Here is a 17,113-nt window from a genome sequence, read left to right on the forward strand (position 1 = left end):
CTAATCTCATAGAATCCACTGGACGTTTCATGAGTTTTACTTTTTATTAGTGTCATTTGTGGTTTATAGATCCCAAATCCTTCAGGGATTGTCACAAATCAGTGTAACAATCTCAACTGTGGGGTGTGCATTGGCTGAGCCTGGGGCAGGAGGTTGGGGTACAGGAGTTGAGGGGTGTTGGTTCTGGGAGGGAGTTTGGTGCAAGAGGGAGCTCCAGGCTGGTGCAGGGGATTGGGGTGCAGGAGAGGATGAGGTGTACGGACTCTGGGAGGGAGTTTGGTGCAGGAGAGGGCTCTGGGTTGGGGCAAGGGATTGGGGTACAAGAGGGGGTGCGAGATGCAGGCTCCGGCTGCGAGGCGTTTACCACAGGCAGCTTGGTGGCGCAGCGGGGCTCAGGCGAAGATCATGATCGACTGGCAGAGGCTCCAGGATCAGCCAGTCAGTCGCGATCGACGGGTTGGTGACCACTGATCTAAGGACTGTGGCAAGACTCCTACGTGAACACAAACAGCCGAAGTATACGATTGGGGATTATTGCTCAGAGGGAACACTATTTCCTCCCCCCTCTTATTCTCTATTTTTATGACCAGTGGAAAATCCTATCCTGACATTCTCAGGGCATTCTCAATTGCCAGTCAGTGGGATTTAGGCACTTTGGGAAATTCCATCCCGTGAGCACATCATTTATGTACTACGCACCGTGGTATATCCGTTTACTTGCACAGTAGACAGTAAGATCTCTGTAGGCTCACGACATTAGTAAAGAGAGATGAAACCCTTCACTGTTTTGTCTGACAGAGTCCCACCAAGTTCTTGCTCAGCTGCTGGATACCCTGTTGGTGATTGGGACGAAACTCACAGAGAACCCAGCTGTCAGACTGAGACTGCTAGATGTAGCCTGCAAGGTAAGATAGTCTTATTGATGAAGAAAATGTGCTTTAAAGGCCAAATTCTGCTCCCAGGTACTCATGTAGCTTGTGTTGAAATCAAAGGAAGTTGCATATTTAAAACTTAGAGTGAAACTCTCTTCCCAGATATGTGCATGCATCATTGATGTTACCAGAATTTTTATGTTTGGCAATGCAAAAAATCTACATAACAAAAAGTTTCCGGTACACGGAAACCCTCAAAATCTCTAAAACTGAATTAATAAGATTCTTGCAGCCCCAAAATAGCAGCTACGACCTACCTGTTAAAATTCGTATTCATCTCAGTTTTCATACTCTCCACTTACTTGTTCACGTACAGATTTGCAAATCTGTACAAAAGTTGTTCCTGTTTTCCTGATGGGATTACTGGTGCATGGAGAAGCCAGGTGAATAGAACGATCTTAAATTTGGATATGGACATTGTCTTTCTACCTGTCTGCAGTTCACCTAGCATCCCAATGGTTCTACGTAAATCCAGATTCCCTAATTTGTAGGCCTGTCCTCAATCCACTAGACCACAGTGGCCTTTTATATTTAAAAAGACAAAGGAAATGAAGCTCAGAATTCATAGATAATGTTAGTTGACATTAGTTTGCAGCATTTAGGGCAGGGGCGGGCAAACTTTTTGGCCTGGGAGCCGCATCAGGTTTCAGAAATTGTATGGAGGGCTGGCCCCCCACCCCCCCCATCCGACCACCCCTGCTTCTTTCCTCCTGACTGGAGGAACTCCTGCCCCATCCATCCACCCCCGGGACTCCTGCCCCATCCATCCACCCCCCGCTGCTGTCTGTCCCCTGATTGCCCACAGACCCCTCTGCCCCTAACTGCACCCCGCTGCCCCATCCAACCCCACCTCTCCCTTCCTGACTGCCCCGTGGGACTCCTGCCCCATCCAACAACCTCTTCTCCCTGACTGCCCCGTGGGACTCCTGCCCCATCCAACAACCTCTTCTCCCTGACTGCCCCCAGACCCCCCACCCCTAACTGCCCCATCCAGCCCCCCCTCTCATTCCTGATGGCCCCCCCGGGACCCCTGTACCCATTCAACCACCCCTTCTCCCGGTCCCCTGACCGCCCCTGGAACCCCCACCCGTGACTGCCACCCACCGCCCCATCCAACCCCTCCTCTTCTTCCTGACTGCCCCCCCCCCCCACCTCGGACCCCTGCCCCATCCAACCACCCCTTCTCCCTGACCGCCCCCGGAACCCCCGCCCCCATTCAACCCCACCTGTTCCCCGCCCTCTGACCGCCCCCACCCCTATTCACACCCCCAGCCCCTGACTACCCCCCGAACTTCCCTGCCCCCTTACCGCGCTGCCGGGAGCATCGGTGGCTGGTGGCCGGCTGCACCAGGACAGATAGCCGTGCTGCCCGGCTGGAGGCAGCCGCGCAGCACAGAGCGCTGGATCAGGCCGGGCTCTGCATCTGCGCTGCCCCAGGAGCTCGCAGCCCCGCTGCCCAGAGCATTGCGCTGGTGGCGCAGTGAGCTGAGGCTGCGGGGGAGGGGGACAGTAGGGGAGAGGCCAGCGGCTAGCCGTAGTATGCCCACCTCTGCTTTAGGGGGTATTATTTTTGAAGCTTGTGCAGTAAATGTTATCTGACTTCCACACCTGCTACCTCTTTCCCTCAGGACTCATGTCTCACATAAGAGCCCTAGTAAAGATAAAAGAAACAAAAAGCTCTGTGTAAGCTTGAAAGCTTGTCTCTTTCACCAGCAGAAGTTGGTCCAATAAATAATATTACCACACCCATCTCATCTCAAGAAAACAGTGTCTGTTTATAGCTAAAATAATCTTGTTGTTAAAGGGAGAAAATATACCGACTCTAAAGTTTGATTTGACCAATAAGCCTTTTGACCATTCTGAATTTGCTACAATTATGTCTGTAACCAAAGTACATTCTATTCATGGAGTAGCGCGTTGAATAAAAATCACAGAATGAGTTGCCATGTGAGTTAATAAATTATCCATAATTACCTATTTCCCGTTTGGTATTTTAATGAAAAAATTATCTGAGTCAGTGAGTCACTCCCCTTCTTTAAATTTAATTTTAAAATATGCTGCTTATCCTTGGTTTATGATCAATCCTCTAGTAAAGTGTTGGAGGAGGAGAATATATAAGAAGAAATTGTATTCTACTAAAAGATCTTTAAAATGCTTTTTTGGGAGGGATTTAATAGTGTATGTTTCATTGATTTCAGTGTCAATCTGTTGCGGGACTACTACTAACTAGTAGTTAGTTAGGACTACTAAATTTAAGGGTATCTTTGAAGGTACTGAAGTCATATAAACGCTGAGACAGTTTTGGTATGAGCACAAGACTGGGAACTAGGAACTCTTGAATTCCAACTTTGACACTTAACTGTAAAATGGGGAGGATGGTTCTAAGTGCCAAATATCTTTGCTGCATGAGCAGTTACTCATTTTGTGTGTGCTGCTTAGGATGTGCAATATTTTGCCTAAATTACACCTGCAACTGTTTTTGAAAGTAATGCCCCAGGAGACAGCTTATTTTAATTGGCTGCCAAATAGCAGTTTTCTATGGAGAGAACTGTAAAGTGTGTGTGTAAAATTTCTGATTAAACTTCTTCATGAAATTGTTATTCTGTAGGATTGATAAAGTATAGAATAAAATAAGTATCAAATATTTGAAGGAAAGCTACTATTGGATTTTTTTCCCTGAAAACTGTGGTAACTTTAAAACAAAACACACATATTTGGGAGACTTCATCTCATGTGAAAGAGTTTGCTGCTTAAAAGGATAAAATACCAAGAAAAACATTTCTTATTCTATTCCATTACACAGTATCTGACGGACTCGTCCCATGGTGTCAGAAACAAGTGCCTCCAGCTGATTGGCTATCTTGGATCTGTGGAAAAAGGTGCCCCAAAAGAAGCTGAAAGCCTGGCTACAAAAGATGTCCAGAAGATAATAGGGGACCACTTTAATGACCAGGACCCTCGTGTTAGGACTGCAGCTATAAAAGCTATGGTAAATGCTGCTGCACACTTAAATGTATTAGGAGTAACTCAAGAAAACTTGTAAGTGGTTGTAAATTGAGCCAGAAAAACCTCAAACAGGTGATTTATTAAGTCATTGTGGTAAATGTGAGAATTAAAGTTACCCAAGTTTCAATTAAATTGGCCTAGAACTAGTGTGAGGGGAATATCCAGATTCTTGTACAATAGATTAGTAGAGGATAAATATATATTTTGGAAGTTTATCATTTTAGTGACTTCAGATTTTTTGGTGTGTGTATATATAAGAAAATCAGGCACATTCTGATTAGCAATAAATATGCTTTCCTTGCTTTAGCTTTGGTTATGGTCAATACTGACCACTCCAACTAATGCTTGTTGGGATATAGCGTCAGAAGGTTGCTGATGGAAGAACTACTACTTCAGTAACTTGAAAAATCCAAGAGAAAGTTTATGCTTAAAAATAGTGTTTCTGCAGTGCTCAGTAATCATGTTAACTGGGTGTCCAGCAACTGCTAGTAAGGTAAACCCGTTTCCATGTGGGGATGGAGGATATTCAAATTAACACCTGTTAAATGCTGCCTCTTTTTCAGAAGTTTAATACAGGATTTCAGTAGGGTCTGGTTGGGATCTCCCTCTGCTCTTTCCATCCACTTCTGTTGTATTTTAATAAATTTCTTTACGGATATTTTTTTAAATGTGTTCATGTGACTTTTTATGGTTAAATTGAATGTCCAAACCTAGACTCTTATTGCCAGGACAATTTACTATCACAGCACAAAAGCCTCCATCGTTCTGTGGTTTGAGACCAGAAGGCATTCTTTGGAGGCACCAAAAAACCTTGCCCATGACTATTTTGCTACTGTTTTAATATTTTTTTCTTCATTTGTAAATTGTAATCTGCAGAGGCCCGTCTAGAAAAGATAAATGCTTTTCTTTCAGATGACAGCCTACCGGATAGTCTTCCCATGTATAGGGAACATATATAATTCTATCTTACTATTTATACTTCAGAAACTCATATGGAGCTACAGTATTCTGTGTAGAAATTGTCTGTGGTTGCTAGAGAAGTTTCTACAGCTTTGCTGGGTCAGTAGTTGAGAATGTTTTCAGGACAAGAATTTATTGAGAATTCATGTTGTCAAGCACAACTCTTCAGAATGGAGAAAGATGGTGTTATTGGAAGCACTAATGTAAAAACCAAGTATGATGGAGACAAACTTTATACCAAAGTCTAGATAATTATTTATTATAATAAGATGAGAATATTTAATTCAGCAGAGGTCATGTAATGGTTGAATGTAGCAGAGAATCAACTACTATAGCAAGCAATTATTATGGGATTCAAGTGGTAATCAAATGGCAGAGACAATAGCAATGAAAATTGACTATCTTATTTAAAACCATGTGGTAATGCATCTATTTGGTTTTTTCTTCTCCTTTTATAGCTGCAGCTACATGAAAGAGGATTAAAATTGCAGCAGACTATTTACAGTCAGGTAATGCCTTATTAAATATTGTGCAAGTTCCTTTTTAGCTTCTGTGACAAAGTAGTTCAATAGGAAAGGAAGTATGTTCAAGGATAATGAAGCTGTGGAGATGATGTAATTTGCGGTCAGCGCATGTAATTAGCTTAAATGCATCATTGTCTTTGGTAGCTTGAAAATGCAAGTCTTCTTAAAATCCTAGTTTTCTCAGCTACAATAGTTCAGATATGTATGCTTACTTTTACTGGAGGAGGAAGAGGGTTGCGGAAGAGGTGAGACAATTTAGTAATTATGGCCTGATCCTGCAGTCTAATCTGTGCAAGGGGAGCCTTGCACACATGCAGAGTTTTCCAAGCATTCCATGGCCTGGGCCCAGGATATCTAAAAGACTGTCTGACGCGCTGGGACAAAGACCTGGTTGACCACTATGCTCCTCTGGCATCATGGAACTCTCTACTTTAAGAGTAAAGCTTGTCTGTGCAGGAGACAGAACTTTCTCTGGGGGATTGAGACTGTGGAATGAACGCCGCCAAGAGCTAAGCACCATCACAAATCCCTCCACTTTCTGCTCCTAGTGCAAAGTGCATTTTTTTACCTGTCTTCTCTTATGTAAACTCATAGCAACAGGTATATTTATGGGGAGGGGTGGGGGGAAACCCTACCAAAACAAGATACTCCACTGCACACGAAGAGAGGATGAGCGACCAAACATGTGGCAGGTGTGTAGTCACATTGCTTAATGTACTGCTGGAAGGTGCTCATACTATGGTGATGAACGCAGTATAAGAACCTGAACAGAATTAAATAGTTTCATTGATGTTCCGATGAGGATGGGGTCTACCTTCATGGATAAAGTTTCAGGATCAAGGCCTATGAAAATGAGAATAATATGGAGCATAGTCAGTTGTAGTGAGGACAGGTGCTGTGCAACATGCTTCACATGTCTCTGTGTAGTTCAGCCAGTCCTAGAGCTCACCTGAGCAGAGCTAACCAATCTGATAAGTATTGCACTGGATTTGTGTAATGGACAAAGGTCTGGTAGGACTAGGTTGAGATAACCAAATGCATTTTGATTCCTAACCTGACCTAGCTGGGATAGAATCTGTACTTTATCATATACACCTCAACCCCGATATAACGCTGTCCTTGGGAGCCAAAAAAACTTACTGTGTTAGAGGTGAAACCGCATTATATCGAACTTGCTTTGATCCGCCAGATTGCACAGCCCCACCCCCCCAGAGCACTGCTTTACCACGTTATATCCGAATTCGTGTTATATCGGGTCACATTATATCGGGGTAGAGATGTAAGAGAGTTTAATGGAAGCTTAAATGTAAACCTGGTGCAGGGGTTTAAGATTAATATTTGGAAACCTTCATTTCAGGCTTGCAAACTGCTCTCAGATGATTATGAACAGGTACGCAGTGCTGCAGTTCAGTTGATCTGGGTCCTCAGTCAGCTGTATCCTGAGAGGTATGTGCTGTATGCAAACTGATTAAAAAAGTTATACAGGAAGGGAATAAGCATGCTAGTTCTGAAGGTTTTGTCTTAGAGAAATCCCTTATGTAGTGGTTTGAAAGGCTATGTATATTAAATACCTATAGCCTGATAAGCCAAAAGGGGGTTGATATGTTGGACTAGATGATTTTTTTTTTTTTTTTTTTTTGTTCCTAAGATTCCTTATGTTATATAGTAGTAGTACAGCACTGTTTATTTCATTGGCCTTTGTATAAAATGTGTTATCCTTCATGGCAAAGTCTCAGCACAGTGATTTATATTGTGTGCCTTTGTCTTATTCAGCATTGTACCAATTCCTTCTTCCAATGAAGAAATTCGCTTAGTTGATGATGCATTTGGAAAAATATGTCACATGGTCAGTGATGGCTCATGGGTTGTTAGAGTGCAAGCTGCTAAACTGTTGGTAAGTTTCCTTGTTATTCTCATGTCCTCTTGGTAGAAGGTCACAGTATGTTGCCTTTTTTGCCTATGTTTGGGAAAGAAGGATGTGAGGAGAGCATTAATATTCTGACTTTTGTTTACTGGATTTGCTGGTTGATACTGTGTATGATGTCAGTGTCTAAATCAATTGATTTCTGCCAAAATTTCAAGGCAGTTTTGAGGGGAGAGGTGGAGCTAGCGTATATGCAGTTCCATTAGAAAATAGCTTCCCAGCTGGGGATTCACAGCTGTTCCCTCCTCTGCGCGGAATGGATTCCTCCGCACAACCAAAATCTCATTTATGGCCCCCAACTTCAAAGCCAGGTTTTTAGATCCGTAGCTAGGACCAACTAATAGATGGAGAACAGGAGTACTTGTGGCACCTTAGAGACTAATACATTTATTTGAGCATAATTTGTTAGTCTCTAAGGTGCCACAAGTACGCCTGTTCTTTTTGCGGATACAGACTAACACGTCTGCTACTCTGAAACCTATAGATAGAGAGTGGGGTGTTGTGATGAATTTATATGCGGACACTCATAAACTCTTAAAAGCTCCTATATACTGCAATGATGAGCACTATATAAACCCCCTTGAAATACAGAAATGAGTGGTCGCTGTGCTGGGATGTGTCACTTAGCAGCTTCTATTGCCTTACATTCATAACCATCTTGGTTCTTCACATAATGTGTGTTTGTTTGTTTTCTTCAGGGATCTATGCAGCAAGTTAGTTCCCATTTCTTGGAGCAGACACTTGACAAGAAGCTGATGTCAGATTTGAGGGTACATAAACCTTGTCTTTTATTATTTTATCCTCTCCCCTCTTCTCCCCCCCCCCCCCCCCAGCATACTCAAATTGCACAACAGGTATGTTAATGTCAAACATACTTGTTTATCTTTTCCATGCCTCAGGGCAATTGAGAGTTGATTGATTGTGACAGGTTGACTTCAATGTAACAGAAAATGAAGCCTAAACTGCTTCATTAGCTTTTGTGTTCTTGTAATAAATCACTCCTGAGGCTGTTGAGGTTTCATTGAGGAGAGAGTGGGATTAGCATGCCATCTTGACACCATCTTGTTTTAGAGTTTCTCTCTTATTTATTGTGAACAGAAAGATTGTGTTCATGTTTTGGGAACATGCTATAGTACAAGATCTTACAGGATCTCCTTGGCAGTCATTTCAAATGACTTAATGCTTAGAATTGGGACTCTTGGGTTTTTTTTGTTTTTGTTTTACCCTAACTTTATAGTTGATTCATATAGTGACCTTGGGCAAAATCCTTCTTCTCTTTGGCTCAATTTTTCCATCTAAAAGAGGGGTTAACTCATCTGTATCTCACAAGGATGATGGGGCTAAATTCATTAAAGTTTTTAAAGTGTATTGAGATCCTTGGTTGGATGGAAAGTGAATGTAAGGCTTTGTCTGCACTGGGCAAATGAAGTGTGTTAGGAAATGTGCAGACATTTTGATTAACACATGGTTTAATGCTAGTTAGTATCTAATATAGACAGACAGTCATGTTAAAGTGGTAGGGCTTAACTGCAATTTAACAGGGGTAACCAAAGAATCGTGTTTAACGATATGTTAATTAAACCACGTTAGATATAATTCTTTTCCCGGTGAAAACAAAGCACAAAATATTGAGTAATTTTTCACATAAGAGGAGGATAGCTTTCATGTCTCTCTGCAATTACATCTCTTCCTCCTATCAGTGTTGAAGCCTCTTGCTATAACCTTGTTATGGAACCAGAGCAAGTCAGTTAATGCACCAATAGTTCCTTTAAAATGTAATAGTCTTTATGATACATCTGGGTTGTAATCAATCATAATATTTGTTTTCACAGCGGAAGCGCACTGCACATGAACGAGCCAAAGAGCTTTACAGCTCTGGGGAGTTTTCAAGTGGCAGAAAATGGGGAGACGATGCACCCAAAGAAGAAATAGACACAGGCGCTGTGAACTTGATTGAATCGGGAGCTTGTGGGGCTTTTGTTCATGGCCTGGAAGATGAAATGTATGGTGAGTGTTAACTTTGTATGTGGCAGCCAAAGAGAGGAGGATTTGAATGTAAAGTTGCTAACATACTGAATAATGTAGCCTTCCAAAATTCATGTTGCCTGGAACAGATCTTATTTAAAAAAAAAAAGTGACTAATACATTGCAAGGCTTTTTTTTTTTTTTTTCATTACCATCTCGGTGAGGGTGAGCATGTAGATTTTGTTCCCAGTTGGTAAATATTCATGACTTTGCAAGACTGAATTAATGTTAGCTCAGCACTTTGGACAGGCAAAGCATTCTGTATTAGGGTACCCTGAAATCAATCATTTTTTATAAGCAGTTAATTTAGGTCCGTGTGTGGGGAAAAGAGTGTCTACTTCTATTGTTCAGGGACCAGATCCAGCTCCCACTGATGTGTTTTTATTGACTTCAGTAAGCTAGATTGGGTCCTAAATTGGAAATTTTAATTGCTGGAAGTGGACAGATTCTCTAGAGTCTAGAGAAAGGGGGAAACTACGTTAATCTTACAACAATTTAAAGCATGTTTGTCCTCTCTCACTGGAAATAGTTTTATTGGCCAGCTGTAGTTTGGAGCACAACATTGGGACCCAAGCCCTGGAGTTCTAAACTTGGCTATGACAATGACACTGACCTTGTTGATGGGACTCACCAAGGTCACTTCACCTCTCTGCCCCAGCTTCCCCATCTGTGAATTGGGAATAATTCTTACTCCTTGTATCTCCGTGGGGCTATTGAGAGGGTTAATGTTAGTGAAGTGCCTTGAACATGAAAATTTCTATGAGCTGTAATTTCTGATTGTTGCTTTTAAAATTTATCGCATGGATGGAGCGACATTAGAAAGTACACGGTGTGCTCTAAAAAGTATCTCTGTAAAATCACTCTGTAACACATTGCTCTATGACTTCTGTATTCGGCTTGCTCAATTTGCAATTAAAATTACGTGATGTTTCTGTAAAAATCTTTCTGGGATGTGAAAAATAACCTTGGTTCTTTCTGGCTTAATAATAAAGATTTTTCACTTGGAACAATTCTGATTTCCATACCACAATATCCAACTTGCTGTCACATAGATTTTATACTCTGCCAAAGGTAGCATTTCTATCAATGAAGAATGGTTGACTTAGAATACACACAGATCTGGTGAACTGATGTGGAAATTAATTATTTACACCGTCACCCCTCTGACCATTACTGCACTTTAAGTGCTATTGGCTACAGTCCCACCTTATACACAGCATTGCAGCCTTCCCATGCACTGAGTTTTAATCTGTACCTTAGTCTGCCTTGTCAGAGCAATATCAATGAAATGTGTTTTAATCTCTGCTGCCTTGACTGTAGTGAGTAGGTTGGTGGATGAGGGGGAAGGATCTATAAATAAGCAGACATCTTTCTGTGATAGTATTTTTTCCAGTTAATCAGAGGCATCAGGAGTCACACCATGTTTTTCAAGAACAATAGGTCTAACATGCTACATTTGCAAGTTTTAATTCAGTGTTTTCAAGCTGAGCTTTTTTGGATGAAAAATTGAAATATCTTATAACATGTCAGATTTGGTTCTGTCGTTTTTATGACACACAAGCTTGCAGAAACTAGATGAGTCTTTTGCCTTCATTTAGTGAATTACATGTGGAGGTACTTCAAATACCTACAGTGTTTTTTACAGCATGAATACACGTTGGCTGTTTGGCTATCCCTTCAGGTCTTTCCAATAACATGCATATTAATCATTCACATGGTACCTCTTCCCTTCTGAGGGATCACACAGCTCTAAACAAAGGGTTCTCAAACTTCATTGCACCATGACCCCCTTCTGACAACAAAAATTACTACAGGACCCCATGAGGGGGACCAAAGCCTGAGCCACCCAAGTCCCGTCACCCTGGGGGAGGGGCAAAGTCAAAGCCCCACTTCCCCTGGCCGGGGGACCCAGGCAGGGAGCCTGTAACCCGAGCCCTCAGGCTTGGGCTTTGGCCCCGAATCCCAGCAAGTCTAAGCCAGCCCTGGCGACCCAATTAAAATGGGGTCGCAACCCACTTTGGGATCCCAACCCACAGTTTGAGAACCACTGCAGGGTTCACTTGTTCTGCTATTGAAACACAGTCACCCTGGGGTGAAATGTAACGTTTGTAGAGAACTACACAGCAAGTGAAGGAAGGATGTGAAGAACACTCTAGACAATCGAAATGGCAGGAAGACTACAGGGAGGCAGAATGTAATTATCCAAACCCCTACTCCTGCAAAACACGTCATGGCTCTCTAATAATAAACTTTTTTTTTTTTCTCACTTGAAAATACCTTCAGTGTCACTTCAAATGGTAGCTTGTGCTGTTCAGAACTGGAGTGAATGATACCTAACTCAATCACCAGAGCTGTCTCTAGATTTTCCTTAGTGGTCTCCTATCAAAATTCTTACCCTTGCATAGCTTGAGGTCTGGCCACTAGGTGATATAGCTTTTGACCAGTATTAAAAATAACCCCAAATAAGATTTTTTTTTTCCCTTCTTTCAGAGGTTCGGATTGCTGCAGTTGAGGCCCTCTGTATGCTGGCTCAGTCTTCACAATCTTTTGCAGAGAAGTGTCTTGATTTTCTAGTAGACATGTTTAATGATGAGATCGAAGAGGTAAGATTGCAGTCGATACACACGATGAGAAAAATCTCCAACAACATAACGCTGCGAGAGGACCAGCTCGATACCGTGCTAGCTGTCTTGGAGGCAAGTGTTCTCTTTGGAAAGAGCTTCCCATGGTCATTGTCTTTGTTCTCCTAGAATTTATTACCTTTGATTTTTGTATGAAAAGTCAAGATATATGCTGATACAGAGTATGGTCTAAACTGTCAAAAAAGCTAAAGTTGGATACCCAAAAATCAAGGCACCTAAAATCACTAATGATGTTTGAAAATTTAGTCCTACATCTTTTTTTGTTGTTTGTATTTCTACGCTGATTTATCATTCATGTTATGCCAGCTAAAATGTGATAATTGATGCTTTATATAGCATCTCTGATCCTGAAGGGTTTCCGAGCACTTTGGCTAATACTTTCCTTGCGATCCCTATGCCTGACCTTGCATGCGATGTTTTCATTGTCTCTCTCAAGTCCCTCCTTAGAACACACTTTCTTTGTGAAGCTTTGTCCACTCAGCAGTGTTATTTTATTAAAAAAAAAAAAAAAAACAAGACCAACACCGAACATTCTGCACAGCCCTGTGATACTTCCACCCTTTGATCACCTATTGCACTATCTTTGTTTAGTTAGACTGAGATTCTTAATGTCAAGGCTTCTGTTTCTTCTCATGGTGTTGGTGTTGGTGTTCAGCAAATCGTAAATAAAAGAAAAAAATCTACCACTGATATGCAGCCACCTCTGGAGCAGAACACAAAAGCTTTTTAACAGCACACAGTAACACTGCATAAGTACTGGTAAAGAGGAAGAATAATGTGTGCATTTGAAACTACAGAGTGTATTTTAGGCAGGTAGAATGTAATTTTTCAAATTGGAATTCAGCTATGGTACAATAGTAAACACTTGTATAAATAGAGCTATAGGACCTCCATGTTACGGTGTATGTGAAAGGTGACACTTCTGGCAGCAAAGTGCCTCTTGAAGTGTTTTTCAGCCTTAAAAGGTGACTGCAAAATGACATTGTGGGATTCCATATTTATTGTCTCATTGGATTCCAATATCAAGCTTTGTTCAGTTCAAAAGTAAAAAGATCTAACCCCCCCGCCCCCCTCCCCCCCCCCCGCACACACACACACACACACACACACACACACACACACGACTGCCAGCCTGGAAAACTCAGCCTAGGAACTGAGAGTCATTCTTGGCTCTGTTCATCCCATACATCATCTCCAGTAATAGATTTTGCAGGCCAGAATATGGCTTTCAGTGACACCTTTGCAAACCCATTCAATGCTGCCAGGGGCATAACTTCTTCCATTGAATGGGAATTTTGCCTGATTAAGGGCCTGCAGGCTCTAGCTTCAAATGCTGAATAAAGGAACACTTCTTCCTAAATGGCTAAATGTAGTTTTCAGCCATCATCTGCTTGGCCAGGCAATAATTACCCAGCACCTCTAAATATCTACGAGAGACTTTGTGCCTGAGGATACTGGTTGGTATATTTACCACTCCTACTGATTTTCATTTGAGAGAGTGAAGAGTGGAAAAGTTTTCATCCGTGAAAGGCAGCGCATGTGTAAGTGAGACATCTTGGCTGAGTTCAAAAGAAACAGAGCCTGCAGCAGGTGGGCTGGACTGATGGTCCTCTGGGTTTTGCTGTAACCTACTAGAAATAGCCATTGAATTTAGGGAACCTATGGGACTAATTCTACAAGCCAAGTAAAAAAATCAACATATTTTAAAAATATATATATACCCACACACACACACGTGCATGCTAATAGTTAGAGCTCTTGGTTTTTAGGATTCCTCCCGAGATATTCGGGAAGCACTTCATGAACTACTGTGTTGCACCAATGTCTCAACTAAAGAAGGCATCCATCTTGCATTGGTGGAGCTGCTGAAAAACCTAACCAAATATCCTACTGACAGAGAGTCCATATGGAAGTAAGTATTGCTTTTCTACATGCTTCTTGCTTGTCCACTTTTTTTAGTTTTCATATTTATTCTAATAACCAAGTCCTAAAGCCAATTAATGTTGTATTTAGCTGAGGGGTACAGTTGCAACTCGTATGATTTCTTGTTAACCTGTAAATATTCTGAACAGAAGTGGTACTAAGCATTTTTCACACTGACATCTGAAATAGAGATTCTTCTTCGAGCGCTTGTTCATGTCAATTCCAATCAGGTGTGGGCGTGCACAGTCGTCGGAAAGTTTTCCCTTAGCCGTTCCCGTCAGGTCGGCTGTGGAGCCCCCTGGAGTGGCGCCTGCATGGCACTCAGTATATGACCCAGCCGATCCGGCCCCTCCTCAGTTCCTTCTTACCGCCAGTGACGGTCATTGGAACTGTGGTCGCTTGCCTAGCAAGAGCTTCCCTTAGCGTTCTTTCATATAGTTAGCTTAGCCTAGTATAGTTGTAGTTAGTCTTAGTTGTTAGTGTGTATATATTGTATGTAGTGAGGTTTGGGAGTGGGGTATCCCAGGCCCCGGGGCGTGCCACGGTCCCAATGCTTTAAACCCTGCAGAACCTGCAGCAAACCTATGCCAACGAGCGACCCCTACAACTCGTGTCTGAAGTGTCTGGGGGAGACGCACCAGATAGATAGGTGCAAGATCTGCAGGGCTTTCCACCGCAGCACTAAAAAGGAGCGAGATTTCCGATTGAAGCAGTTGCTCATGGAATCTGCCCTTCGTCCCCAGTCTGCTGCGGACTGCCAAGACCCTACACCGAGCGCATCCGTACGGAGTGCCCCGGCATCGGTATGTAACACGGTGCTGAGGAAGGACTTTAGTCTAAGAGACCCTCTGCACCGGCGCTGTCTGGCACTGCAGGAGGCACAGACAACCCGGCACCGCTCACATTCACCGATGCTGTACAAGCGGCATAGACAAGCCGACGGGGCGCTCCAAGGCGCAGAAAACAGCGGGACCTGCAGACGCGGTACCAGGGCGTCCTGTGAAGGCGCCCTCGGCGTCTAGGCAACAAGAGTCGGCGCCATCGACTTCGGTTCCCATGAACAGACCGTTGAGTACGGTGTACAGCGACTCCCGGGATGGGCAGTGCCAGGTGGAGGAGTTGGAGTTACTGTCCACCCCAGACACTTTTGAAGCTGTCAGAGACTTGATAGAGATGACGGCTCCTCAGCCCCCAGTGATCAGAGGCCATCTAGAGGCAAGCTGGCCATGATGCGGCAGTCACCCTCTCCGGCCCGGCACCGTTCGCCTCAGCACCGCTCCAGATCGCCATCCACAAGTCACCATTCTCCAGCAGCGGACTCCATGAAGGGTTCCCCGGCACCAGCGGCACGACGCTCCCTGGCACCGACGAGGGGGCAGCAGTGATCCCCGGCTCTGAGAGAGGACTAGCACCATACCCCTGGCACCGCTCCCCGGCAACAGATCTAAGACACCAGTCCCTAACACTGGATTCCCGGTTTCAGTCCCTGGCCCGGGCATCTCGACACCTGGCCCCTGCATTATGAACATGGCGCAGGTCCCCGGCGTAGCACTATGCGGCGTCACTATGGTCATCTCAGTCGAGATCCGTGTCTTTGGACTCGGATGGTGACTCGCACTATTCCCGTTACAACAGGCATAGATCCAACAAGCGACGGAGGGAGGCGCCAATGGCATGGCAACCCCCAGTGGCAGCCTCCGGCACAATGGCCTTTTTGGACCCCCTGGGCTTACCACAGGCCCAGGGCTTCTTTTCCAGGGGCTCCCGTTCAGTGGCCTCGGAGCACTGACCATCCCAGATAGCCAAAGACTGGCCTATGCCCCGTGGTTCCGAGGTGACCTTGGCGCAAGCCCCACAGCTAGCCCAGGTCGCCTCCGAGGCACGACCCATTGCAAGGCCAGGCTACTACCACCTCGGCTACGGTTGCCACAGGGCCCCAGATGCTGAACAGGAGGAGGGCAGAGAGCCAGAGGGTCAGGAGGACCCTGTACCACCTCTGGCCTCCTCATCTTCGTCCCCGGATGAAGTGGTGGTGGGAGCTTCAACCTTGGGCTCTCCCCCAATTGACCACAGGACGCATGGCCAGAGGGACTGTCCAGGGTAGCTCTGCCACTAATAAAAATTATCCAGAGCAATATTAAGACTCTCTGGCAGACCCTTGCCTCAATCCCGCCCACCGCCGGGGGGTAGAGCCAATAGTGACTTGCTCCCTTCTCTATCTATCGTGGAAGCTAGCCGTCCTGGTGGCCATCACATCAGCTAGGAGGGTGTCAGAGCTAAAGGCCCTTACCTCTGAGCCACCCTACACTGTCTTCCACAAGGATAAGGTGCAACTCAGGCCTCACCCAGCCTCTCTTCCCAAGGTAGTGTCACTCTTTCATACTAGCCAAGACATTTTTCTACCTGTCTTCTATCCTAAGCCTCGTGCCAGTAGCCGTGAGCAGAGGCTACACTCATTGGACATTTGGCGAGCGCTAGCATTCTACATCTAGTGCACTAAGCCGTTCAGGAAGTCAAACCAGCTGTTCATAGCGGTAGCAGACCGGATGAAAGGACTCCCGGTTTCATCTCAAAGAATATCTTCCTGGATCACATCCTGCATCTGCACATGCTACGAGCTGGTCAAGATCCCAGCCCCGGCACTTACGGCACATTCCACGAGGGCATAGGCCTCATCAGTGGCGTTCCTGGCCCAAGTCCCGATACAAGAAATTTGCAGGGCAGCAACGTGGTCCTTGGTGCATATGTTCACCTCTCATTATGCTTTTACCCAGCATGCGAGAGATGATGCAGCATTCGTCAGAGCAGTGCTCCAATCAGCGATTCCTTAACTCCAACCCCACTTCCAGTGTAGAGCTTGGGAGTCACCTGATTGGAATTGACATGAACAAGCACTCGAAGAAGAAAAAACAATTACTCACCTTCTCGTAACTGCTGTTTTTTGAGATGTGTTGCCCATGTCCATTCCAATACCCACTCTCCTACCCCTCTGTTGGAATAGCCGGCAAGAAGGAACTGAGGAGGGGCCAGGTTGGCAGGGTCATATATTGAGCGCTATGAAGGCGCCACTCCATGGGGCTCCACAGCTGACCGGATGGGAGCTGCTAAGGGAAAACTTTCTGAAGACTGTGCACGCAACGCGCACACATCTGATTGGAATGGACGTGAACACATCTT

General features: G+C 44.3%; 1 protein-coding gene across 4 annotated transcripts in view; it reads left to right on the forward strand.

Annotated features, from left to right (window-relative positions):
* INTS4 (integrator complex subunit 4) overlaps positions 1-17,113 on the forward strand; it is a 53,926-nt gene that overhangs the window by 8,794 nt on the left and 28,019 nt on the right. For all 4 annotated transcript variants that reach the window (XM_054015788.1, XM_054015789.1, XM_054015790.1 and 1 more), the window contains 9 exons: positions 799-905; positions 3,736-3,921; positions 5,357-5,407; positions 6,780-6,868; positions 7,196-7,316; positions 8,045-8,116; positions 9,179-9,353; positions 11,862-12,067; positions 13,783-13,925. In XM_054015788.1, the coding sequence (XP_053871763.1) occupies positions 799-905; positions 3,736-3,921; positions 5,357-5,407; positions 6,780-6,868; positions 7,196-7,316; positions 8,045-8,116; positions 9,179-9,353; positions 11,862-12,067; positions 13,783-13,925 (1,150 nt within the window). The remainder of the gene's footprint in view (positions 1-798; positions 906-3,735; positions 3,922-5,356; positions 5,408-6,779; positions 6,869-7,195; positions 7,317-8,044; positions 8,117-9,178; positions 9,354-11,861; positions 12,068-13,782; positions 13,926-17,113) is intronic.

Source organism: Malaclemys terrapin, chromosome 1 (genome assembly GCF_027887155.1).
Source record: "Malaclemys terrapin pileata isolate rMalTer1 chromosome 1, rMalTer1.hap1, whole genome shotgun sequence".
Lineage (NCBI taxonomy): Eukaryota > Metazoa > Chordata > Testudines > Emydidae > Malaclemys > Malaclemys terrapin.